General features: G+C 59.1%; 2 protein-coding genes across 2 annotated transcripts; both read right to left on the bottom strand.

Moving 5' to 3' along the window:
* Positions 1–716: 716 nt before the first annotated feature.
* nptxrb (neuronal pentraxin receptor b) lies at positions 717–10,426 on the bottom strand. Its single transcript, XM_069196876.1, has 5 exons — positions 9,234–10,426; positions 7,020–7,245; positions 5,321–5,562; positions 4,526–4,705; positions 717–4,019 (listed from the first exon to the last, which is right to left on the bottom strand). Exons 1-5 carry the CDS (start codon positions 9,918–9,920, stop codon positions 3,786–3,788), a joined length of 1,569 nt encoding a protein of 522 aa, XP_069052977.1. The 5' UTR covers positions 9,921–10,426; the 3' UTR covers positions 717–3,785.
* A 2,184-nt stretch (positions 10,427–12,610) lies between these two features.
* On the bottom strand, positions 12,611–26,682 carry cbx6a (chromobox homolog 6a). The gene is given in 7 exon segments (XM_069196917.1): positions 12,611–17,705; positions 18,585–21,870; positions 21,872–22,588; positions 23,222–23,288; positions 25,202–25,267; positions 25,601–25,644; positions 26,144–26,682. Coding segments are annotated over 6 exon segments (1,830 nt in total). The 5' UTR covers positions 26,213–26,682; the 3' UTR covers positions 12,611–17,705; positions 18,585–21,003.
* Between the last annotated feature and the right edge of the window lie 210 nt (positions 26,683–26,892).

Here is a 26,892-nt window from a genome sequence, read left to right as displayed (position 1 = left end):
CCTCTAGTCCCTGTGGAGTCCAGCACACTGACACAGCCCAGTCACAGGGCTCTAGACTCTTCTAGTCCCTGTGGAGTCCAGCACACTGACACAGCCCAGTCACAGGCTCTAGACTCTTCTAGTCCCTGTGGAGTCCAGGACACTGACACAGCCCAGTCACAGGGCTCTAGACTCTTCTAGTCCCTGTGGAGTCCAGCACACTGACACAGCCCAGTCACAGGCTCTAGACTCTTCTAGTCCCTGTGGAGTCCAGCACACTGACACAGCCCAGTCACAGGCTCTAGACTCTTCTAGTCCCTGTGGAGTCCAGTACACTGACACACAGCCCAGTCACAGGCTCTAGACTCTTCTAGTCCCTGTGGAGTCCAGCACACTGACCAGAATTACCATTAAATATGGAGAACTAACCTGGAGGACCCCAGATCATGTAGACACCTATGAATAAATACACATGTGGTGGACAAATGGGCTGTGACACTCAGCTGAAGGACTTCCTTCAGTGTCAGACAACAACAGTGGACTGGAGGAGCAGGGACACAGTCCTCCATCACCTTCCCCGGAGAGAACAGCCTCAGTCCATCACACCGTCTCCTCCCAGCTGGCGGAAAGGAAATATTGCCAATCCTGGCGTGACACTGGCCACCTGGGGGGGGTTAATAATTTGGCCAGTGGGTGTGTTGTGTGGGTGCGTCAGGAAAGAAGACAGGGACAGCGGGTGTTGGTGTGATGAGAGCTTTATTGTGGTCACAGTCACACACACAGGAAGGGGTGAGACGGAGGTCACAGTGCACCGGCAGCTCACCAGCTCTGCTCCTGCCTTCTCCTCTCTCTCCTTCAGGGCTGGACACCCCTATACCGCACATTCCCTCCCTAGTCCCCACTTTTCACTCATCATTCCCCACTCTCCACACCCCATTCCCCACTTTCCACTGCCATTCCCCACTTTTCACTCCTCATTCCCTACTCTCTACGCACTCCCATTCCCTACTCTCCACTCCCAATCCCTACTCTCCACTCCCAATCCCTACTCTCTCCACTCCCATTCCCTACTCTCTCCACTCCCAATCCCTACTCTCTCCACTCCCATTCCCTACTCTCTCCACACTCCCATTCCCTACTCTCCACTCCTCATTCCCTACTCTCTCCACTCCCATTCCCTACTCTCTCCACTCCTCATTCCCTACTCTCTCCACTCCCATTCCCTACTCTCCACTCCTCATTCCCTACTCTCTCCACTCCCATTCCCTACTCTCTCCACTCCCATTCCCTACTCTCCACTCCCATTCCCTGCTCTCTCCACTCCCATTCCCTACTCTCTCCACACTCCTATTCCCTACTCTCTCCACATTCCCATTCCCTACTCTCCACACTCCTATTCCCTACTCTCTCCACATTCCCATTCCCTACTCTCCCCACACTCTCATTCCCTACACTCTGTACCCCTGGTCTACAAACTGGAACACTGTTAAAACAAGAGATATAAACACAAATCCCACATTCTGTTCAGCCTGGAGCAGTCAGAGGACATTTGAAATCACGTTTTTTCTCTCTCGTGAGCTCCTATACACTGTGCATATATATTTATCATTTATTTTTTCACAATACCACACTGAGAGCGGCGTCAGTAAACAAGTCACAAGATCACCAGGGACCACATCAGAAGATCCCATGTGGTGAGTTCAGAGACAGAAGAAGAAGAGAGATCTGAATCTGGGCAGAATTACCCATTGCAGGCACTTCACAGCCAGGCCGGGGGCAGAGAGTGGACAGGACTGGGGGCCGGCAGGGGCCAATACTGTGTCCCCGCCCTCCGGCTCCTGAGACACCCCTACAGGCCGAGCAGACACTGGGGACCAACCCCTTTCCCTGTTTCCCCCCGGCAGCGCCGCGACCACTGAGCCCCGACGGGCCCCGAAGCCCAGGAGCTGGCCTCTGCTGCCTGCCACGCGCGTCGGGATCGGACATGTGTGTGTGTGCGTCCGGGGGGCCCCAGTCGGGGTTTACGGAACGGGGGCGGGGGGAGACCTCCCCGGGCGGGGGTTTGCGTTTGCGTGACGCGCCGACGTCCTGTTTGGCACTGGGTAACCGCCTGACCCCTGGTGTGGACTCTGCCGCCCTCGCCTTCACCTCAGGGGGCGTGACGCTGGCGCCACCCGAGCCCTCGCGGGACACACTTCCTGCTCATTCGTCGGCCTGCCGCCTGTCACGGGCCAGTGCACGGCAGCTCGTTACCCCCTGCATCCCCCGGACCAGCAGCGCCCCGGGAAAGTGTTGCCCTGGTCCATTCACTCTGCTCCCCCGTGTGGGTTCTCGCGCTACATCGCCGCCCTGGAGGAGATGACCGGCGCCACACCGGTAACGCACGGCAACCAGCCCCACCCCCGCTGCAATCTGCCCCACCCACCTGGCGAACTGCCCCACCTCCACCGCCAACCTCCCCGCCCACAGAGTGGACTTCCCCCACCTCCATAGAGAGCTGCCCCACCCACACAGCGAGCTGCCCCTCCCCCGCAGCAAGCTGCCCCGCCCACAAAGAGAGCTGCCCCACCCACTCTGCGAACTGCCCCTACCCCAAAGCACACCACGTCGCCCACGCGGTGAACTACCCCTCCTCCACACAAAACTGCCCTACCAACACAGGGAACTGCCCCATCTCCACAGAGAACCTCCCCAATCCCTCGGCTAACTGCCCCACCCCCACGGCAAATTGCCCTTCTCACTCAGTGAGCTGCCCCACCCTCAAGGTAGACCCCACCACCCACACTGTGAACTGCCCAAACCACACAGCTAACTGCCCCACCCCCCACGGCAGACAGCCCTATCACCGTACCCCACACACAAGGCAAATGGGGCCCCCTGCACATAGCATTCCACCCCACCCACACGGCTAACTGCCCCAACCCCACGGCAGACCACACTGTTCCACTGCGTCCCTTTCCCAGAATCCCTCCCCCGCGCCATCCGCCATTTTCAGCACAACAGCCGAAAACTGTGCCCCTGCGCCCGCTCTCTGCTGAGACGGAGGCCGGGAGGCTGCCCCGTCCACAGAGGAAGAGGAGGGGGAGGAAGGTTGTTTGAACTTCAGGCAGCTGAGGCAGGCAGGCCTGTGAGGGTGGGCTGCAGTAGCAGCAGAGCCGCCACTAGAGGCCGCCAAGGGGCCTCTGCAACTCTGTAAATAGGCTCAGCGGGAGGTAACACGTTACTGATCAATCGATGGCCAAGGCTTGGAGTCCACAGGCTCACACCGGGTGGAACAGTGCTGGTCCGGGGTGTAAACAGGTTTCCCAGTGCCAGCCAGTGGTTGGGCTGGGAGAGGCTGAGGGTAAAGACCCCCTGGGGCCGCCCCTGCTGAGGGCGGGGTCCCCCTCAGCCGGCGTACGGTGAGAACCGCGGGGGAGCTGGGCGGGGGTTCACAGCAGGGTCCCGGAAGGCAGCAGGGGCGCCCCGCCCCTCCAGTCGAGAGACGGCTCTGATGGTAAACGCGGCTCGCGGTGTCCCAGGGGTGTCGGGGGCTCGGGTTACGTCAAAGACCGGGCGGGCGGGGGGACGCGACAGGCTCGTGACTCCCAGACCTGGAGGGCAGGGCTGAGATTTGGGGTTCAGGGTGCGAGGGGAGATCTAGAATTTCTTAGCTCGGGAACGGGGTGGGGGGGTCAGAACTGGGGCGCTAAGTTTTCAGTGGAGTCGAGAGCAGGGGGCCTTTGGGGGTTTCAGGGAGGAGTGTTACTTTCGGGGGGGCTGTCTGGGGCCGGAGGGCGGGGGGGTTTTTCGGGGTGGACGCGCCCCTACTGCGCCCCCGGTCCCCGGCGCTCGCGGCAGGGCTCCAGGGGCTCCTTGGCGGCCCCCCCGAAGACGTCGACGTAGCGGTCACTCCAGGGCGCCACGTTGCCCACGCTGGTCTCGGAGCAGTCCGCCAGGCTGGCCACCTCCGAGGGCGTCAGCACGCGGTCCCACAGGTTGAACTGGGAAAGCTCCCCCACCAGGGCCTGGCTGGCGTCGAACCGCCCGCCCAGCGTGTCCTGGGGGGGCGGCGGGCATTCCCGGGAACAGCAGGGAGACGGGGAAGAGAGAGATCCGTGAGGACACACCGAGAGAGAGACCCTCCCACGGGGATCCTGGCACCCTCCCTCCCCTGATCCCACTCTGCCCGGGATGCTCCGGTCCGGAACTGGCCAGGGAGGGCTGGGCCGGATCGGTCTGAGCACCGAGCTGCGCAGTGGCTCTTGACACAGGTCCTGGGGCGCGGGGGGGGCTCCCAGACTCAGCCCCTCCTGTCCTCTCCGGTCGCCCCCCCCAGTGGGGAGGGTATCCCACTCCACCCAGGACCTCCCGGCCGAGACCCGTCGCCAAACCCTCCGGGTCTGTGGGGGGGGACAGCAGCGAGTGGGGGTCCCGGGAATCGGAACTGGGGGGTTCCTGTCCCTAGCTTGGGGTCCCCCTCAAGGAAAGCGCTCCTCTAAACTGGCGATTCCGGAATGGGGGCGGGCGGCGGGGATCATAGAACACGACCCCCCGTGTGCGTTACCTGCTCCTGTCCCAGGATGAGGACGCCCCCGGGGCGAATGGGGTGCCAGGCGGCCAGATTCTCCCCCTGCCCGCGCAGACGCCCGTCTTGGTAGGCCTGCCACACTCCGTCCCGCAGCGTCCAGCTCACACACACATGGTGCCACTTGCCCTGGTCCAGCTGGAGGGGCAGCTGAGCCACCTGGACACAGAGAGAGAGAGGGGTCAATACACACACACTGACTGGACACTCCAGTACATGAACACTGCACTGAGAGAGAGAGGGGTCAATACAGACACACTGACTGGACACTCCAGTACATGAACACTGCACTGAGAGAGAGAGGGGTTCATACAGACACACTGACTGGACACTCCAGTACATGAACACTGCACTGAGAGAGAGAGGGGTTCATACAGACACACTGACTGGACACTCCAGTACATGAACACTGCACTGAGAGAGAGAGGGGTTCATACAGACACACTGACTGGACACTCCAGTACATGAACACTGCACTGAGAGAGAGAGGGGTTCATACAGACACACTGACTGGACACTCCAGTACATGAACACTGCACTGAGAGAGAGAGGGGTTCATACAGACACACTGACTGGACACTCCAGTACATGAACACTGCACTGAGAGAGAGAGGGGTTCATACAGACACACTGACTGGACACTCCAGTACATGAACACTGCACTGAGAGAGAGAGGGGTTCATACAGACACACTGACTGGACACTCCAGTACATGAACACTGCACTGAGAGAGAGGGGTTCATACAGACACACTGACTGACAGGCATGGCTCACCTTGTCGTTGATGAGCAGCTCGACAGGATTGTGGACGCCCTGCAGCAGGACGATCTCGTTGGGCTGTTTCGGGACCGAGTACGAGAAGGGGGTCCCGATGCCAGGACTGCTGGGGCGCAGCCAGAGGCAGGCTGTGAAGGAGTACATCTCCGGCACATCGCGCCTCACCACGCCGTACATGTAGTTGGTGCGTACTGGGAAGGACAGCTTGTAGCCCTCGGGGTAGTTATACTCTGACAGGCCTGAAGGCGGCGAGAGAGGGAGCGAGGAGGTGAACACACACCCTGGCCGGGCTGGGGAGCTCGGGGCCAGACGCTGTGTCACTGTGAGGGCAGGCCCACGCCACCTGTTGGCCAGGAGTGACTCTGTCCCTGCGTGGACAGAAACACACACACACTCACACTCACACTCACACACTCATATACACTCACACACACACACTCACACACTCATATACACACACACTCACACACGCCCACTCACACACTCATATACACACACTCACACACTCATATACACACACACTCACACTCACACACTCACACTCACACTCACACTCACACACTCACACACTCACACTCACACTCACACTCACACTCACACTCACACTCACACTCACACTCACACTCACACTCACACTCACACTCACACTCACACTCACACTCACACTCACACATGGCTTCAGTCGTCTCATCACGTGGGAAAGTGCTCACATCCGTCCAGGTGTTGAAATTCCTGCCCACAGGTCTCTGCCTTCCAACTGATCTGTCTTTCAGATCCCCTGCACCTGGACCCATCCTTTCGGCCAGCGGGCTGGACACACGTCCCTCTGACCTCTGGAAACCCCGCAGGACACCCGTGGTCTCGGTCTGTGATCCAGTAGGTTAGCTCCACTTGATTCGTGATCCCTGCTCCGGACAAGGAGGCAGAGAGGACTGCCCCCTCTGTGAAAACCAGCAGGTTCTCCAGACCAACCATCCCGTAGATCCCTCGGCTCTAAACCAGTGATCCAGTGGATAAACAGACTGATAATCCAGTGGCTTACCCCATGCTATAAACTAACAATTCAGAGGATTAGCCGCCCTTTGCCAGATTAATGATCTAGGGGATTATATGCGTTCTCCAGACTGATGGTACAGTGGATTACTCCCATTTAACAGAATCATGAGCCTGTGGATTAACCCAAACTCTCCGTGATCCAGGATGTTATCCCCACTGTCCCAACAGTTCATTCAGGGGAGCCACTTTGCCATTTTGCTAGCGGATTTCAACCGATCTCCAATTCAAACTCCAGTGGATTACAACTCCCTTCTGACCACATGATCCAGCATCTTGTCTGCTGAGGCAGTGAATTGCTCCTATTCTCTGAATGACCCAGTGGATTTCCCCCCACCTTAATCCCAGCGATCTGTCAGACTGCCCCACACATGTTGTGCAACACCTCTACACTGGTGATTCAGCTCACATATGGTGGTCATGTGACATATTCACAGCTTCTGATTCGCCGAGCCCATGGAACAGGCACACACTCCAGGCCCAATGAGCTGCTCCCGTTCCGTGACACCGCGGTCATGTGACTTTTTCGCAGCCTCTGATTCGCCGAACCCACGGGACATGCTCCACACTCCGGGCCGATGAGCTGCCCCCGATCTCAGACCCCCCGCGTCCGCGATGCCGCGATGCCGCATTGTGGAGTTACCTTGCTCCAGCTCGGCGATGCGGTGGTGCAGGGAGTTGATGTCCTGGTCCAGCTCGTGCCGGTGCTGGCCCGTCTCCCGGAGCAGGGCGGTCCTCTCCTTCTCCAGCTGCGCCAGCTTGCGCTGCAGCTCCTCCTCCAGGTCGTCCACCCGCAGCTGCACCGGGTCTCCCTGACGCCAGGGGGCGCCAGAGGGCACTGAGGCGTTCGCCCGGGACCCCAGCTCCGCCTGGCGGGGAGAGGGCCGGAGCAGGGGGGGAGGGTAAGTGTGGGGGTGGCGTGGGAGAGGAGGAGGGAGGACGAGGAGGTGGGAGAGAGAGAACAGTGAGAGAGTGAAATACTGTATCACAGGCAAGGTGGTGCTGAATGGAGACAGAGAGAGAAATTCACTCACTCAGATTAATGGTGCGGACATCTGCAGGCACTGCTCTACATGTTGATGTTTCTCCAGCTCTCCCTTTCTCCTCCTCCTTCTCTCCCTCCATCATTTTCTCCCCCTCCCTCTCTCCCTGCCCCGCCCCTGCCTCCCTCCATCCCTCCTTCTCTCTCTCTATCCCTCTCTCCCTCAACCCTCTTCCTTCATCCCTCTCTCTCTCTCTCTGCTTCCTCTCCTTCACACAGAGAAATACACCCGACTCTCTACAGAAACTCCTCCTGCGTGCATGTTGTCAGGGGGGCGGATGATTGTGCCAAAAGTGTGGATTACATGGCTGAACGTGTGGATTATGTGGGCAAAAGTGTGGGTTATCACAGTAAAAGCGCAGATTGTTCTGACAAACGTGCGGATTATTTTGGTAAAGATGTGGATTATGTCGATGAAAGTGTGGATTATGTTGTCAATGTCTGGATTAGGAAACCAAAAATGGGGATTATGTTTCACAAAAATAAGGATTATGTAGCCAAAAGTGTGGATTATGTTGGCGAAAGTGTGGATTATGTTGGTGAAAGTGTGGATTATGTATACTACCCTCTTTTCAAATACCAATTAGGGTGAGAATGTTGTGGTGGCATGGAGTTGAAGTGCTAATGTTGTCTCTCTCTCTTCATTACACCCTGGGGTACAGATTATAACCCAACTGTACCCCTGGGGCACAGATCATACATTTTTCACTGTTTTTTTTTTATTTGGTTCTGTTTTGAAATTACTCACATCTCAGTTAATGGAAAGAGACAACTGATATTAAATGTGGGGGTCACAACAGCATCTTTTCATCCTGTGGACCAGGGGTTCCCCAGAATCTCCGGCATGTTTGTGACATGACGTCAGTTTAAACAAAGCGTCTTACTAGCTCAGTTAGGGGTCTAATTCACTAACCGAAAGCTTACCTGAAATAAACCCCAGATTGAAACACATTGAAACACAAAAAGACAGACAGAGACACAGAGACACAGACAAGCACAGAAACACAGAGACACAGAGACACAGACAAGCACAGAAACACAGAGACACAGACAAGCACAGAAACACAGAGACACAGAAACACAGACAAGCACAGAAACACAGAGACACAGAGAGACACAGAAACACAGAGACACAGACAAGCACAGAAACACAGAGACACAGAAACACAGACAAGCACAGAAACACAGAGACACAGAGACACAGAAACACAGAGACACAGAGACACAGAAACACAGACAAGCACAGAAACACAGAAACACAGAAACACAGACAAGCACAGAAACACAGAGACACAGAGAGACACAGACAAGCAGACAGTGGGGCTCGTCCGTGGGGCTCAGAGACACGCAAGCCCCCTTTTTCACGCGTGAGGCGAAACGGCACGTCGAAACCCACATTACGTAACGACACGAGTGAAAAACAAGTATAAACACGAAGACAAAAGGGGGCTCGTTTTTGGGTGAGGTGAGACAGACGGCTTGTGCCGAGAGACGCCAAGACAGCGAGCTGGACACTCAGGAGTGTCACAGTGTCCACCGCAAAAGCGGGGCTGAGAGAGCTGTGTCCCTCATAATGCCCAGTGTTTCTCAATGAATGATTTATAGGAGCGTGTTTAGTAAGAGAGACACAGAGCCAGTCCTCTACAAGACTCGGTCAAAACCCCAGCTTCACGGCGTGGGGACGTGTTTATAACGCAAGCGCTGTATGTGTCCCTCCCGAGCGGAGCTCAGCTTCGTACGCCAAGCCGAGGCCGTGCGGCTCTGTGCGGTGTGTGTGGCGTGTGGATGAGCTCGGGGGGCCCACGGCGCCCTCACCTCCAGCTTCTCGATGCGCTCCTTCAGCTGGCGGATGGCGCGCTCCAGCTCCTCCACGGCGCGCGCGGTGTGGGCGCCCCCCACGCCCCCCACGCCCCCCCCCGGGGCGTCGTCGCCGGCCATCCGGCGCACCGCGTCCCGGCCGCCCCCCCACAGCCCCGGCGGCAGGCTGCGCTCCTCCAGCCCGCTCTCGCACTCCGACAGCTTGCCCGTCAGCTCCCGGATGGTCTCCAGGTCTGTCAGGATCTGGTCCTTCTGCAGAAGCACGGTCTGCCGCAGCTGCTCGGCCGCCGAGCGGAGCTGGCTGTGCTCCTCGCCCGGGAACACCGGCGGCTCGTCCGCCGCCTGCTTGTGGGCCGGCCGGCACTCGCCCGGGAGGACCGGGGTGCAGACGAGCCGGTTGAAGCTGAACGTCGCGCCGCCGCCGCCGCCGCTCGGTCCGGGCAGCGCCGGCGCCTCCATGCCCAGCCCCGCGGCCAGCCCCAGGCCGCCCCCCCGCCCGGCCGTGTCAGGACCGTGGAGAGCGCCCAGCACGCCCGCCTCCGCCACGGAGCCCGGCGGGAGCGGCTGCAGGGCCGCGGCGGCGGAGAGCGACTCGTTGTCCGCCGGGGTGCGCGGCGCCGCCCGGCCGAGCCCCGGGTGGACGCTGGCGATGATGCAGATGACCGCGCCGAGGAACGCCAGCATCCCCGCGGCCAGGAGCACCGCCAGGAACTTCAGGGTGGCGGCGCGGCGGGGCGAGCACACCGGGGGAAACGGGGCTACCGGTCAACGACCGCCGGGTTTCACTGTGTAAACAAGAGCGGACCACCTGACTCCCGTCAGCCGGCCAGCTAGCGGTCAGGAAGCTGCAGAGCGCCTTCAGAAATTCTCCCCGTTCCGGGTAGCCGGTTGCGACTTGATGTTGTTTTCCCTCCCCCGTCTTACAGACCGACTCGCATCGCCCAGGTGATGGCGGGGAGCAAATCTGTTAGGAGTTGGGTTTTTTTTTTTAAAAGAAATCTGTTTTGAAGTGCAGGCGATGTTCCGCGACGGCGCCTGTGCGAACCCAACGCGTTCCCGGCTCCGGTAGACCGTGTACCTCCAGCTCCCCGGACCGCTCCGCGTTGCTAAGGTCCCGTCCGCCTCTGCGATACTGTTGTGAGGGAAGATGAAGGAGGGTGTGTGTGTGTGTGTGAGAGAGAGAGAGATACAGGCACCCGCCTCCTCCGCCCGGATGGGATGCGCTACAGCACGTCAGAGCCCCCTCCCTCCCCCGCCCCGTGTGGCACGGCGGTCACACCTCTCCCAGCCCGCTCCGTCTCCATCAGAGTGCTCCAGCCACGGAGAGGACCTGAGCACTGACCTGTCCGCCTGACTGCATGTCCATCTGTCTGTCTGAATATCTGTCCGTCTGACTGCATGTCCATCTGTCTGTCTGTCTGTCTGTCTGAATACCTGTCCGTCTGACTGCATGCCCATCTGTCTGTCTGAATACCTGTCCATCTGTATGTCTGAATATCTGTCCGTCTGACTGCATGTCCATCTGTCTGTCTGTCTGAATACCTGTCCATCTGTCTGTCTGAATATCTGTCCGTCTGACTGCATGTCCATCTGTCTGTCTGAATACCTGTCCATCTGTCTGCATGCCCATCTGTCTGTCTGAATATCTGTCCGTCTGACTGCATGTCCATCTGTGTCTGAATACCAGTCCGTCTGACTGCATGTCCATCTGTCTGTCTGAATACCTGTCCATCTGACTGCATGCCTATCTGTCTGTCTGTCTGAATACCTGTCCGTCTGACTGCATGCCCATCTGTCTGTCTGTCTGTCTGTCTGAATATCTGCCCATCTGACTGTCTGTTTCACAACCTGTTTATCTGAACACCTGTCTGTCTGTCTCCTTACCTGTCTGTCTGACCTCCTGACAATCCCAGAGGTCTGTTGTTCGGGTACCCCGGGGACCTTACTTCTCCGACCTCCCAGATGGAGGCTCTGTGGGCTGGTGGTGTCTTCCAACAGGGGAACCCCAGCTCTGACCCGCCTGTCCTGGGCAGACAGACTAATCCAGGCTGGTTCTGCTGGGCCATCGGCCTCGCGCTCCCTCCCTCCTCTTCCTCCCTGCGTGAGCTGAGCGCCGACCCGCTGGACCCACACTGACGAACCAGAGGAGGCCCGTTTGACCACTGATTGATCCCAGTTTCTCAGCCAGGTGTTTTCTGAAAGAAACCAGGGCACCGGCAGCTTGTTCCACTCTCCCGCTACTCTTTGTGCAAAGACGTGTTCCTGTCCTGATTGGAGGATCTCATCCAGCTGTCTTGAAAGAAACCAGAGTATCGGCTTCAATGACATGGCTGGGCGGCTTGTTCCACACTCCCGCAACTCTTTGTGAAAAGAAAGTGCCTCTTCTTCTCCGTCTTAAATTCGCTTCCAGGCGGTTTCCACTGGTGTCCTTGCTTGACCTGCTCCTCCCCTACTCCCTGCTGTTGTGTGCAGACCCCACGCTAAGAACACGCACAGGAAAGGTTCCCTTAACTCAAACTGGGCTTGAAGACGCATGACAGCGTTGAACTCGTAAAAAAAAAAAAATCATGCCGCTCTGCTGCCACCTTGTGTGCAGAACAGGAACTACAGGCCCCAGTATACTGGACTGCACACCGCTACCTACTGGCTATGTATATTACACATTTAATTTGTGTTGCAGAATCTGAACATCACATCTTAATAATTATTCCTCACACTTATATAGCGCCTTTCTGGACACCCAACTCACAGCGCTGGACAGGTCACGGGGATCCCCTCCACCCCCACCAGTGTGTACCCCCACCTGGATGATGCTCCAGTCCGCTCCCCACACACCAGCTCTCAGTGGGGAGGAGAGCAGAGTGATGGAGCCAGTTCAGAGAGGGGGGTTATTGGGAGGCCATGACTGGTAAAGGCCAGGGGGAGATTTGGCCAGGACGCCGGGGTTACACCCCTACTCTTTTCGAGAAACACCCTGGAAGCACAGAGAGTCAGGACCTCGGTTTTACGTCTCATCCGAAGGACGGCGCCTGTTTACAGTGTAGTGTCCCCCATCTCTATACTGGGGCATTAGGACCCACACAGACCGCAGGGTGAGCGTCCCCTGCTGGCCCCACTAACACCTCTCCCAGCAGCAGCCTCAGTTGATCCCAGGAGTCTCCCCTCCAGGTACTGGCCAGGCTCACCCTGCTGGGCTCCAGTGGGGCTGCCGGCCGGGAGCTGCAGGGTGGTGGAGCTGCTGGCTCCTCTTTAATGGAGGGGAGTGTAACGTGGTGGTTTCCCTGCACTCCTTCACTAAAAATGGCTAAATGAAGCATAAAATAAATGTGAGACTAAAACCGAACAAGCCCGCAGTGCAATAAGAAAACATCACAGTCTTTGAACATCATTTTATTTAAAAAAACAAACATAAAAGTGACACTTACATGGTCTGTACAATAGGGCTGGACATAACAAAGCATGCTTCTAGCACAGGATAATCGTCATCGTCATCATCATCATCGTCATCATCATCAACAGCATTTACAACATTATCCATTTAGATCCGCACAGACCCTCGGGGGAGCCCGCTGAGACCCTACCGGCCCCTCCCCCCTCGTCAGGCGGGCGCCGAGCAGGACAGGCGCCCCTGCGAGGGGGGGGGAGTCCTCTCACTATGGCACAAAAACACGAGAGACACAAAGCGACCCATCTACGTCCAGCCTGTTTTACTGGGTTGACTGGGATGTGTGTGTGTGTGTGTGAGGGGGGGGGGGTCCGACGCCTTTTCTGGTTCCCAGAAGAGGAAGGTGGCCGGAGCCTGGGTGGGGTGGGGTGGGGGTTTGGGCTGGGCTCACAGACCCGCCGAGCTGGGGGGGGATCAGGAACAGGCTGTCGAAAGGGGACAGAACAGACGGGCCACGACGACGCAGGACCACACGAGCCCTGCGCGACGCCGGACCGCGCGATTCACCACGCGGGGCCTCGAGAGGACGGGGCGCAGGGCTGAGCGACGTCACGATAATACAGGACCGCAAGACGCCATGACGCAGGACCGTGCCGGACCGTGCCGGGCCTGCTTGACGCAGGACTGCGCGCCACAGTGATACCGGGCCCCTGTGACGCCGCGGCGCAGGACCGCAGCTGCGCGTCCTAGCAGGTGAGATTTCAGGGACGAGCAGCGGCGCACAAGATCTGAGACTTCCAGGTTTCGGAGCGGCAGACCCCGCGCGAGTCCGAGAAGGCGCCGCGACGTCACGATTACCTGCCAGCGAGAGCCTGGACAGGCTGGCCTGGAGCTGCCCAAACCCGGGCCCGCGGTCTGACCGCAGCCCCCGACCGAGTCCTGCTGTTTCTCCTGCTCCCACGACTGAAGAAACAGACCACGAGGGCGCACACGAGACCCCCACACTGTCACGTTAAAGCCATCGCGGTCGCCTCACGTTTTCATGACATCATCTCGTTCCCTAAGTAACAAGAGCAGTCAAAGGAGCTTGGTTCACAGGGTTCAGAGGTCAGGGGTCAGACAGCAAACTGTCAGGGTTCAGAGGTTCGATAGCGAACAATCAGGGTTCATAGGGTTCACAGGGTTCAGGGGTCAGACAGCAAAGCGTGAGTGAAAGACTAGGGCTGGCCCCTCCCCACGTACTCGCAGGGCACCGGGGCTGGGACGAGTCACACGAGGAGTTCGTCCAAAGTGCAGGGCTGGGGTGGGAGGGCTAATGAAATACCAGAGCTCAGGAGAGCGCTGAACCCGGGACCCGCGGCGAGGGGAGTGGCCAGGGCGGGCCATACGTCGCCCCAGGCCTGCGGGTTTCACAGGCCGGAGTGAGCGCGGACGTCAGGCTGTCCCTGCAGCACCACAGCTGATCAAGAAAATAGCACCTGCGGGGGATCGAAGCACCGTTGGCCACGGGGGACGAGTGCAGTCGCACATGTGCGCGCCCGTGTTTGAAAAGGCTGCTTAGTCATTTGGTAAGACGGCGGATTTCTCTTCTCGGCACCGAGATGCGTCAACGACCTGCTGCCGACTGGATCCGATCAGGAAGAACGTTACTCACAGAACTGAGTCTGACTGGAGACACTGCTGTCCCTCTCCTCTCACACTGCCCCTGAATTCACACACTGACACACTCCTGACTGGACTGGAGACACTGCTGTCCCTCTCCTCTCACACTGCCCCTGAATTCACACACTGACACACTCCTGACTGGACTGGAGACACTGCTGTCCCTCTCCACTCACACTGCCCCTGAATTCACACACTGACACACTCCTGACTGGACTGGAGACACTGCTGTCCCTCTCCTCTCACACTGCCCCTGAATTCACACACTGACACACTCCTGACTGGACTGGAGACACTGCTAGAGACACTGCTGTCCCTCTCCACTCACACTGCCCCTGAATTCACACACTGACACACTCCTGACTGGACTGGAGACACTGCTAGAGACACTGCTGTCCCTCTCCTCTCACACTGACACACTCCTGACTGGACTGGAGACACTGCTGTCCCTCTCCTCTCATGCTCCCCTGAATTCACACACTGACACACACCTTCTCAGTGTACTGCGCTTCTGCTGCTTGGAGTCTAAGCCTGTGTTCATTTGCACACTCCCTGTTAAGTGCTTCACCTTTAAAGTGCTTCGCATTAGGCGTCTGAGGTGTACTGCGTACAGACAGGGTCTCCACCACGAACAGGCCTCTCCTGTGAGACAGAACCATCTGTTGTGCTTTGCACACTGGAACTAACAAGGGTGTTTATAACACTGCCCAGTGGGCTCCAAAGTGCTTCAAGCAGTAAGGGCCTTCTCTCAGAGAGCAGGCTGGGCCCTGCGGTCCAGAGAGACACTGGTCAGGCTGGGCCCAGAGGTCCAGAGATCACAGAGTCACCAGTCAGACTGGGCCCTGCGATCCAGAGATCACAGGATCCAGAGATCCAGTCAGGCTGGTCCAGAGATCACAGAGTCACCAGTCAGGCTGGGCCCAGAGATCACAGAGTCACCTGTCAGGCTGGGCCCAGAGGTCCAGAGATCACAGAGTCACCAGTCAGGCTGGGCCAGAGAACACAGTGTCACCAGTCAGGCTGGGCCCAGAGAACACAGAGTCACCAGTCAGGCTGGGCCCAGAGGTCCAGAGATCACAGAGTCACCAGTCAGGCTGGGCCTACAGTTTGCCAGTTTAAACAGCTGTCTAGAACGTGGGTCTCTACAAGCATAAATATTCCATTCCTTCTACTCTAGGATCTTTGAGCTCTAGGATATCACTGTGATTATCATCCACCCATCCATCCATTTTCTGACCACTTCTTCCCACTCGGGGCTGCGAGGGAGCTGGACTCTATCCCAGCAAGCAACAGGCACAAGGCAGGGTACGCCCTGGCCAGGACACCAGTCCATCACAGAACACACACAGACACACACTCACACAACCTGGACAGGACACCAGTCCATCACAGGGCACACAGACACACACTCACACACCCTGGCCAGGACACCAGTCCATCACAGGGCACACAGACACACACCCTGGCCAGGACACCAGTCCATCACAGAACACACACAGACACACTCACACACCCTGGACAGACCACCAGTCCATCACAGGGCACACAGACACACACTCACACACCCTGGCCAGGACACCAGTCCATCACAGGGCACACAGACACACACCCTGGCCAGGACACCAGTCCATCACAGAACACACACAGACACACTCACACACCCTGGACAGACACACATCAGGGCCAATTTTCCAAGAAGTCACTTAACCCACCAGTATGTCTTTGGACTGTGGGAGGAGTGGGAGGAAACCAGAGCACCCAGAGGAAAATGCACTCGAACACAAGGAGAACATATGAACACTCCACACAGACAGCATTGCAGGTCTGGAATTGAACCCAGGACCCCAGGGCTGTGAGGCAGCAATACGATTCTGGATTTTAAATGCCGTGATAAGCCTTATAAAAGATGGATCTCAGTGTCTGTCTTTCTCTTCCGACATCCCTAATACATCTCTGTTCCTGCTCCAGAGCTGACCTCTTGCTCCTGGTGATACATACATTAAAGATATTCTGCTTTGAATTAGGTTAATAAATAAATATTTGCTTTCATTTTAATTGGAATACACAAAACCGCAGTGATCCCCAGTTATAAAGAAACGGCAGAAGACTGAGACATGTATCATTTTAACATAAATTCATCAATAACTACTCAGTCATAAAATCTACATTTTACACAATTTCCGTTTATAGTTAATTTAAACTCTTACAATTTGCCATCAGGGAAAAGATTATATCTAGGTGCAGGACTGCGGTTTCCGCCTTTATTTAAAGTTATTTTATTTTAAAAAGTATAAAGTAGACGTCCATACGAAAATCATTTATATATATATACTTTGAAGAGTAATCTTTTTTTTTCAGTTGGCATCCCTAGTCCTCCAGACCCTGTCTCTGTCTGGAGATCTTCTCAGAGGACTATAGTTTACACAAATACATATAAATATATATAGGGGGAAACTGTGAAGGTACTTCAGGGCTTCAGTTGCACGGCCTCTCAATTGTAACATCTAAAGCAGCATGATCATGAATGCAGCCACGTACTCAAGTATTCATGTGGAGCAAGCACTCATCGTTATCAGGCTTGGCCACCAGGGGGCGCCATGCTGCAGATGGCGGCAGGGAAGTGGGCGTCGGCTGGCACTTATTCCGCCCCGCCCGCCCTCGCCAACCTCATTGGTTGAGACCATTTGATTGACCCCATTCTCCGCCAACCACAAGCCGATCGCGGATTTCAACGTCCGATGAAGACGCTGCCCCTTGAACGGGCAGGGGAAGATTAAATTGGCCGGAGTCGAGTAGTGGCCGTGTCCCCGCCGCTGGACGGGACACGGAGGGAGAACGCACCTCCGGCATCTCTCCCCCAGGCTTGGCCAGTCCTTGCTCGGGCGGCGAAACAGGGGTGCCAAGCGCGCGCGTCACGACGCTGGGGACACGCGAGGGCCCCCGCCGGAGATCCGCACAGCTCCGACAGCCCCGCCCGCTCCCTCGCGCGGAGAGGGTGGCGCGCAGCTGCGGGGTGGCTCTGGGGCCCAGCCCCCCATGAGGCCTCATCAACTGAACGGGCGAAGTAACTCCACAGTTGCCCTCCGAGGAGGGAGGGAAGGGAGACTCCCAGCATGCAGCGGCTCTCGGAGACGGAGCCCTCCTGTGCCCCCCGGCACCTCGCCGCTGATTAACGCAGGGCGACTCCCAGCCGCCGCCACGCCACGCCAGTCTCCATCCGGGTTCCCCCCCCCCACCTGCCCCCCACCTCTGCACACGCGCGGCTGTACAGACAGAAAGAATCCATCGGGCGAGCACCAACCCACGCCGAGAGAGCAGCACGTCTGGCTCCTGTCCTTCCTTCGCTGGAGAGGTCAGGCCTTGGCGGTCCCTCGTCCCGCCGGGCGCGCGGGGCAGACAGACGGGACGTCCCGGGAGGGAGCCTGGAGAAAACCAGAGGAACGCCGCGATCGTCAGCGACAGCGGTACGGGAGTGTTTCTGGGAGATTAATTTGTTGCACTTTCTCCACCACCTCCTTCCCTCTCAACAGAAACACTTCTCTGCCAGGCAGACTAGGTGCTCTGGATTAATAACAGCCTAACGAACCCCAGTCCAGGACTCCCTGGGACAGTGCACCCCAACCCTCGGGCCCCGACCCCCACGGGTTCCACGTCTCCCCCTGCTCTGCGCCCCCACGGTCAGCTGCTGCTGGACAATACTGTCCGCTTGTACAGCGCCGGTCCTTCACTGGGCTCGGGGACACGACCTTCACTGGCGGGCTGAAGGGAGCCGAGCCCCTCGAGCGCCGATTACGAGGGGCCCCTCGTACTCTCGGAACAAATACAAAGTCAGTGCTTCAGAATGAACTCCGAGACACAAATGGAAACTACGTGGAGGTGGAATCGAGAACCTAGGACAGGAGACGTTTCGTGCCACAGAGGGCGGTGGGTGTGTGGGACAAGCTGCCCAGCCACGTTGCCTGGGGCGATACCCTGGCTTCTTCTGTGATACAGCTGGACTGAATCCTCTAATCAGGACGGGAGGCGCTTGTTTACACAAAGAGCGACAGGGGTGTGGAACAAGCTGCCCAGCCCCGCTGTTGAAACCATTAACCAAATGCCTGGAGGGGATCCTGAGATCGGTCAACGACTACGAAGCTGGGCCTCCCAGGTTACTGGGCGACGAGCAGTGGAGCCGGTCAGCAGACCCGGTCGGCCCAGAATGGGGGGGGGCAGAGCTCAGGCCGGCCCCCCCGTGCCGCACAGCCCGCCGGCCCGTCCTGCGGAGAAAGCTGGGGTCCAGGAGCAGGAGACTCACTCACCGGACTGGGCCTGCACCAAGGCCCCCGCTCCCTCCTGGGTCTCCCGTCCGCCGGCCCCCCCGTCCCGGGGACGATCGGTCCAGCAGGGGGGGGTGGAGGTGGGGCGGGCAGCAGCCCCGGGGCGCCCGGAGGGAAAGTGCGTCCGCAGGGCCCCTCCCAGGAGCCGCCGGCGGGAGACACGCCCAGGTCCTTGTCGGGTCGGCGGCGCCGCCGGAGGTCCTGGTGTCATCGTGAATCTCCCCCCACCCCCCCGAAATGAAACACAGCGAGCAGGACAGCGCGCACGCGCAAGCAAGGCCGGAGCAACAACGTCTCTCCCTATATAATTTAAGATATACAGATATAAATTAAAAAAAGCAAAACAAAAATGGGCTAAAAAAATAAACCGATTGGCTAAAAAGTGGCTATAAAATTGTGAAAGGAAACAGCCAGCCCCCGAGGTCTGGTCGTGCGCCCAGTCCCCTGCTTGTGCCATCCGTGGGCCGCCGGGAAACGTGGTGGTGTTGGGGTGGGGTGGGGTCCTTCCCTGTGCCCACCCTGCCGATCGCGGTGTGTGTGTGTGTGTGTGTGCCCGCACCGGTCCGCCTACATCAGCGCCGACCCCCTGCCACGTCCCAGTCCGCCCTCGGGGAGGGGAAGAGCACTGCTCACTGGGCCACGTGACGTCCAACCCACAGCCCCCCAGCGCCCCGGGTGGGGGGGGGAGACCTCCAAGGAAACCCAGTTTGCTGCTGTAACTGGCGTTGCTGGACCAGTAGGGGGCGCTCCTCCCTCCGGATCAGACCTTCCAGTCCAATTCCCCAGCACTGTGCTGCAGGAGGCGCCGTCAAGACCAAGACGACTTGCAGTGCCCCCTATTGTCAGCAGGAAATCAGTCAGAATCGCATTTCCCTCTCTATACTTATTTATATAGGCAGATAAATAGACAGTGCTCCTGTGATAAAAAAATCTCCTCTCCCGACTATAGCAGAAGGGCTCCAATTTCTTTCTCCCCACTGTTCTTCTGCTCCATGGGTAACCAATTTCAAATGTGGGCGATGAGCGGCTACGTCAGGCCCCCTCTGTGTTGTAAAAAGAGGGAAAAGATCTGAGATCAGCCTGGTCTGCTTTCGATCTTATGGATCTGACTTATGTGCAAGGGTGCCATGTGCCCAGGGTGCCCAGGAGCTCCTCTTGTTCAAGTATTACTGAGGTGTCAGGAGGCAGGCACTGTGCGCCTTGTTCTCGGGCTGCCAAGGAGTTTTAAAGACAGGAGAGGGAGGAAATGAGGTCTTTCAGTCTGCAGCCAGGAGGCGTGTCTGACTATGTCTTGATCTCAAAATCAGAATGGCGCAAGAATTTTAACCATTTAGTTTATGGGAAGCTGAAAAAAAATTGCACGTTTTTCTGGAATTCGTACGTCTGTCTGCCTTGTCAGCTCATCGGCTGGAGGAGGGTTTAACGGTGAATCCGCGTGCCAACTCTAAACTAGCTCGCAGGCGGCTGCTCTTGTCCGGAGGAGCCCTGGGGGATGATGGGGTCCCCTGGTCCCCAACACCATGGCCGACAGTCAGGCGAGACTCCAATCAGAGTCCAATCCAAACAGCTGCTCAGCTGAGCCAATAATTCACTCGTCTGCGGTGACAGAGCTCCTGTTTTGCACCTTTAAAAAAGAGCTGGAAAATCTGCTGGACGCAGACAAAGGCCGATTTTTCCAGCCCTTTGTGTGACGGGCATCTGTGCTTACTGTGCGTCTTCCTGCGAGAGTGTGCAAGTGTGAGTCTGTGAGTGTGTGTGAGAGCGTGACGCGTGTCTGCTGGGCACTCTGTGCTGTGTGTGTCTTTCTGTGCTGGGTGTCTGATGGGCACGACGTACCTGTGTGTCTTTCTGCAGGAGTGAGTGTGTGTGTGCGAGCGTGTGAGAGTGTGCGACTGTGAGAGTGCACGACAGTGAGGGTGACAGTGCGTGTCTGAGAGTGCACGAGAGCGAGGGTGAGAGTGCACAAGAGCGAGGGTGACAGTGTGTGTGTGAGAGTGCATGAGAGAGAGCGAAAGTGTGTGACTGTGAGAGTGCACGAGAGCGAGGGTGAGTGCACGAGAGTGCGTGTGGAGAGTGCACGAGAGCGAGGGTGAGTGCACGAGAGTGCGTGTGGAGAGTGCACGAGAGCGAGGGTGAGTGCACGAGAGTGTGAGCGAAAGTGTGCGTAAGAGTGTGAGTGTGAGAGTGCACGAGAGTGAGTGCAAGAGTGCACGAGAGCGAGTGCACGAGAGTGCGTGTGGAGAGTGCACGAGAGTGTGAGCGAAAGTGTGCGAGTGTGAGAGTGCACGAGAGTGTGTGCGCAAGAGTGCCTGCGCGTCAGGGGACTGGGCTGATCTACTGCACGTCTGGCAAAGCACGGTGGGGCGGGCCGGGGGCGTAGCTGGCGCGTGCCGCTGTGTGCTCACGGTTTGGGCTGGGCGTTCGCGGCGCCGGTAGTGGAGGCGGCCGGCGGGGACGCCTCCGAGGGCGGCGGGGAGGGGGCGGGGCCCGTGGGGGGCTGGGCGGAGCCGGTCTTCTCGAACTCAGGGGGCCGGCAGAACTCCTTGATGGTGACGGTGAGCAGGTTGGTGGTGACGTCGGTGACCACCACGTTGGCGCAGCAGGGGGCCATCTCGGGGCGCCAGTCCGGGTCGCCCTCGGAGACCGTCTCCGGGGCGACCGGGGAGGGGAGGGCCGGGGGGCGGGCCTTGTCCTGGCGGGGCGGCAGGCTCCTCCGGGGGCGGGGCCCGGCCCTGCGGTGCCTGTGCACGGGGTGGGCGCGGCTTTTCCCAGAGTCCTGCGGGACGGAGAGATCCAGGATCCCCTCCTCCAGCTCCTCGTCCTCCTCCTCCTCCTCCTCGTCTTCGTCCTCCTCCTCCTCCTCCTCCTCGTCCTCGGAGGAGAGGGACACGGAGGGGGAGGGGGACGGGGAGGAGGGGATGAAGGAAGAGGGGCCTCGCTGGCCGGGGTCCCTGTGCTGCTGCTGCTGCTGCTGCTGGTGTTTGAGGTCCGGCTCGCTGGGCCGCGTGGGGCCCTGGGGGCTCAGCTTGGGGGGAGAAGGGGACCCCCCCGTCGCCGAGGAGGGGAGGGGGGCCGGGGGCGTGGTCTGGGAGGGGTGGATCTGGGGGGGCGGCGGGGACGGGGGGCCGCAGTCCGAGCCGCTGGAGCTGGAGGGGGAGCTGGAGGGGGAGGGCGGGGGCTGGTAGCGCGGCAGGCCGGGGGACACCCCGACTCCCCCGGCTCCCCCTCCTGAGCCGGGCAGGGGGAGAGAGGGGTTGAGGGTCGGGGGGGGGGGGGCTGCCGGCCCCGCTGTTGCAGTTGGCGGCGGCGGCGCTGCCCCCAGGGGGCGGGGCCGCGGGCTGCAGGGCGGGCGGGGGGAAGGGCTTGCCGTACAGCGGGAAGCTGGCGAACTTCAGGGCCGGCGGCTGCAGGCCGCGGTAGGGCAGGCTGCTGTCGCTCAGCTTCTTGCTCTTGCCGATGACCCGGTTGCGGGACGGGACCTTGGGCCGGCCGGCGGCCGGGGGGCCCGGCGGCGGGGGGGGGTGGTGGTGGTGGTGGTGGTGGTGGGGGGGGGCGGCACCGGCGCCGGCGCCTTTGTCGATGACCTTCAGGTTGAGGATGATGCGCCCCCTCTTGGGCTCCCGGGGCTTGACCTTGCGGTTCAGGATGCGGACGGTTTCGGAAAAGGGGGAGACGGGGGGGCGGGGCCCCAGGGGCAGCCCCGAGGACCCCGGCCCGGCGGGGGAGGGGGACAGGGGGTCGGGGCGGGGCAGGGGCCTCCGGGACATGCGATGGCACCGGCGGATGTCCTTCTTCAGCTTGTGGGAGGCCGCCCCCGAGTGGAGCTTCGGGGAGACGCCCGGCGGGGGAGCGTGGTGGGGGTGGGCGGGGGTGGAGGAGGAGGAGGAGGAGGAGGAAGGGTGGGCGGAGTGGGAGGGGGGGGCCTTGGTGGAGGAGAAGTGTCGCAGGTCGGACATCCGCACTGTCTCTGCTGCCTGGGCGCGCGCCTGAGAGAGAGGGGAGAGGAGAGAGGAGAGAGAGGGGAGGAGGCAGGAGAGAGGAGAGAAGGAGGCAGAGAGAGGAGAGAGGGAGGCAGGAGAGAGGAGTGAGGAGAGAGGGGAGAGAGGGGAGGAGGCAGGAGAGAGGGGAGATAAGAAGGCAGAGAGGGGAGAGGAGAGAGGAGAGAGGGGAGAGGGGGAGGAGGAGGAGGCGGAGAGAGAGGGGAGAGGAGAGAGGGGAGAGGGGAGAGGGGAGAGAGGAGAGGGGAGAGGGGAGAGAGGGGAGAGGGGAGAGAGGAGAGGAGGAGGCGGAGAGAGAGGGGAGAGGAGAGAGGGGAGAGGGGAGAGGGGAGGTGGCAGGAGAGAGGAGAGAGGGGAGAGGGGGAGGAGGAGGCGGAGAGAGAGGAGAGAGGAGAGAGGAAAGAGGGGAAGGAGGCAGGAGAGAGGGAGGCAGAAAGAGGAGTGAGGAGAGAGGAGAGAGGAGAAAGAGGGGGATTACTCTATGACACAGCCAACAGACATTATAAAAACAAAAGCAAATCTCGTCCATTTCCAGCTAAACTTGAATAACCGAGAATAACTCCAGTGGGTTCAAGCAGAAGGGAGAATGAAGGAGACAGCGGCCCCTCAGCCCGTCCTCACCTTCATCAGGAACGTCTTGGGTTTCGGTCCTCTCTTCTTGGGGCCATACAGCTCCCTCTCCCTCTCCCTGAAACAGCAACACAGACCCACTCACTCGACAGGCTCGGCAGCTGGACACCGGCGCCCCCTGGGGGCTCGGCCGGTAACAGCGCCTCCTCGTACCGGCCCTGCAGGCGCCCCCTGCGGGCCGCGCTCTGCCCAGCTCCACTCACGCCAGGCCGAAAACCAGCTGCCACTGGGACTGGGGTCCTCCCTGCCCACCGGGGTGCCATCTGCAGACTCTCCTAGAGATTCTGTGGGTGACCCCAGTGCCCCCCTCCCACCTCCGGGCTGTAGGGGCTCATCCTGGACTGGGACCCTGGCTGTGATCTCTGGGATGTTGGGGTTCATCCTGGACTGGGACCCTGGCTGTGATCTCTGGGCTGTAGGGGCTCATCCTGGACTGGGACCCTGGCTGTGATCTCCAGGCTTAAGACACATTTTCCAGCCATGTCAGAAGACACCTCAGAGCATTTTGGAGGACCCCCAATTTTAAAACCGAAAAGAACAGGGCGGATCAGGGAGACGACTACAGAAAAACACCCCCAGTTTGAATCCCGGCCTCCCAGCTCTGCGTCCAGCCCTGTCTCCAGAACGCCGCACGTGCGCCAGTTTTGGGGTGGACGTTCTGGGGGTGCCGAGTGGAGAGGTCTGCAGAGGTGGGACAGGAGCTCTGGCTGCTGGGACTGGGGGGGTCAGCCTCCCCGAGACGTGGAGAGGAGAGGAGGGCCGCGTGACCGCTGTCAGATACGTCAACAGAAGAAATGGCTCCTCTCGCTTAAGGCCTTCGCTCATCCAGCCCCTTCGGCAGTGAGTCACTAATTAACCTGAGAGTCGTGTCCGGCACACGCCAGGTTACTGGCTCCCACAGCAGGGCTGTTCACCTCCCCCGCTACCTTCTGCGTAGAGAAGTAGCAGCTGTGGGACACCCAACATCTGGAGTCTCCACTCCTGGTCCGGGGGAGAGCCCCTACACTGGGGAGACTGGCCACCCCGATGCAGAAAGACCCGGCCGAGCCCGACTGCGACCCAGGCGACTCGGGGAGTCAACTGAACATCTACAAGGAAGCAGGCGCCGCGCAGGGCCTGACACGGACGCTCAGGTCCTGGAAAGGGGGGGTGTGTGGAAGAACCCCAGACGACTCTCCTGGAAGAATCGTCATTTTATCTGGAGGAGCAGGGCACGACCCGCACTGCAGCGCTATGCGCGTCGGACCAGGACGGGGACGGGTTTTCCTGCGGGCTCGGCGGCGGCTGCCAGACCCCGAGCAGGAGAGGCGCGGCACCGGGCTCAGTGTCGCACCGCCCCCGCTGGGCTCGGAAAAAACACCGGAGCAAAGAGAGCTTGCTGGCGCCGGCTGAGGAGACCTGGGGAGATTTCTATTAAATGTCGCCACGCAATTTCGCGACAGCTCCGAAACCCGACTGCCTCCCTGCCGCCTTTGTTGTGGCGGAGAGCCGGCGGGCTGAGAGGAGCGGCCGGGGCCTTAAAAAGTGTTGTCGCTTCAGGAAAACAGAACCACACGAAAAATACGTCCCCCTCGCCACACACACACACACTCACGGCTGTCTGGCAAAACAGTGCGGGGAAAAACACAGGGGGTACGAACAGAGTTCAGGGCGTTACAAATAAAGCGTCACAGGTCCGAAACGTCAAAGCTGACAAGTGCAAAGACTTTAAAAAAAAGGGTGGGGGGGATTTTGTAACGGACTGTTCTCTCTCTAAAAAAAAAAAAAAGACGTGCCTTCTCTTTTAACTCGGGAGACAGACACAACGGTCCGCTCTCTGACGCAAAGCGAAACGCGCCGGCCCCGCACGCAGGGGGACAGGAAAGCACCGCTCCACGGCGCCCGTGCGTGTCCACGCTGCGTGTGCGTGCGTGAGTGAGTGAGTGACTGTCTCACGGAAGGCCAGGAGAGAGAAAAAAAAACAACACTCACTTTTGCTCAAACGCCGCTATGAGGCGGCCGTCTAAAATGTTCTCCTCCGGCTCCCAGGTGCTGTACCTGCGTTTGGACAAAACACACGCACACGTTACACGCCGGGACACCCCCCCCCACCCACACACACACACACGCGTGTCTCGCCGTGTGTCCCCCCAGAGAACGTGCTTCCTAGATGTTTAATTTGCGTTTTTCTTCCCCGGGAACCTTTCTGCTCGCCAGCAGCTGCATCATGATTATTTGAAAGTACCTCTTCCTGTTCAACTCGGGCACTGCAGCAACGTCAGTAGACGGAGCCCGTGTCGCCCCGGCGAGAGACCGGGGAGCGGTGTCAGTGTGTGCGGGGGGGGCGGGCACGGGAGAAGCCGCTGTCCCGCTTTCTGCGGGCGTACTCACTTTATCGCCCATCCTTTCCACTTCACGAGGTATTCGATGCGACCCTGGCAGGAGACAAGAACAGACACACACGGGCAGTGCTGCAGCTCCGCACGCCTGAAACGGGTTTATTTTTTCATGCACCCCCTGACAATTGAGAGACACACAGGGAAAAAAAAAAAGATCCCACGGCCGTCCGGTGAGATCAAATAAGGACATTTCTCACTCTCTGCTCGCACAGCTCTCTCTCACCTCCCTCCCCCCTCTCCTTCTCTCTCCCTCTGCCCCCCCCGCGTCTCTCTTGCCCGTTTTCAGGTCAGCATGCATGCCCACACAATCCGGGGGGCCCCCAGTTCCCCCGCGAGCCCCAACTCCCCTCTCCTTGCACCGTGCGCGCACGGTTCGGGGCTGCTGTCCCCTCCCCTCCGTGCACCCACCCCCCTCTCTCTCTCTCTACACACACACGCAGGCAGGCAGGCATGCCCACCCCCGCGCCACCCAGCCGGGCCCGGTTCGGTTCGGTTCGGTTCGGCCCGGCCCGGCCCGGCGGGGGCAGCGGCTCACCTTCCGGACCCGGCGCTTGATGATGGATTCGGCGGCAAACACGCGCTCCCCGACTGCCGACAGCTCCATCTTCACCACACCGAACAGACCAGAATAAGCAGCCAGCCGCTCCGGCCACGTGACAGCCCCGTCGCCGGGCAACCAGGGGGAGAGAGAGGGAGGGGGGGAGAGAGAGAGAGAGAGAACGAGCGGAGCTGCGGCGCGGTGCCGGGTGGTTTGACAGCGCCGGGGCTGCGTGATGCATGCCGTCGTGTTTCTCCAGCGCCGCGCATTGTCCGGACCCCGGCTTGCGTGCGTCCCTGTGGTCAGACTGCGAGGCTGCCGGCTGGTTCTGCTTTGTTCAGCACCAGCCTGGCGGAATTCGTGAGTTCGGCCGGTTTTTTTTCCCGAGCCCCTTTCCTAACTTGCGAAAGGACTAGCCTAGAAACTCCAGCGGACACGTCCCACGCACACAGAGTGCAGGCAGGTGAATACTGCCCCTACCTGTCCTATAACAAGAGGGCTCAAGTTCGGAGGGCGGACTTTACACACCTGTAAAGGAGTGATGTTTCTAGAAAGGCGCTATATAGGTGTACCAATTCTAAAATCATTCTAAATGACTTATAAAATAATTATAATAGTTTATTATTATTGTTGTTGTCACTATTATTATTATACAGTCGTAAACAGTGGACAGACAGAGCAGTTCCTCAGGCTCCAGGAAGGGGCTGTCAGGCACACCAGAACCTTGATCATCAGGCCTGCTCCCT

Source organism: Lepisosteus oculatus, chromosome 12 (genome assembly GCF_040954835.1).
Source record: "Lepisosteus oculatus isolate fLepOcu1 chromosome 12, fLepOcu1.hap2, whole genome shotgun sequence".
Classification (NCBI taxonomy): domain Eukaryota; kingdom Metazoa; phylum Chordata; class Actinopteri; order Semionotiformes; family Lepisosteidae; genus Lepisosteus; species Lepisosteus oculatus.
This window is presented reverse-complemented; position numbering and strand designations above follow the sequence as displayed.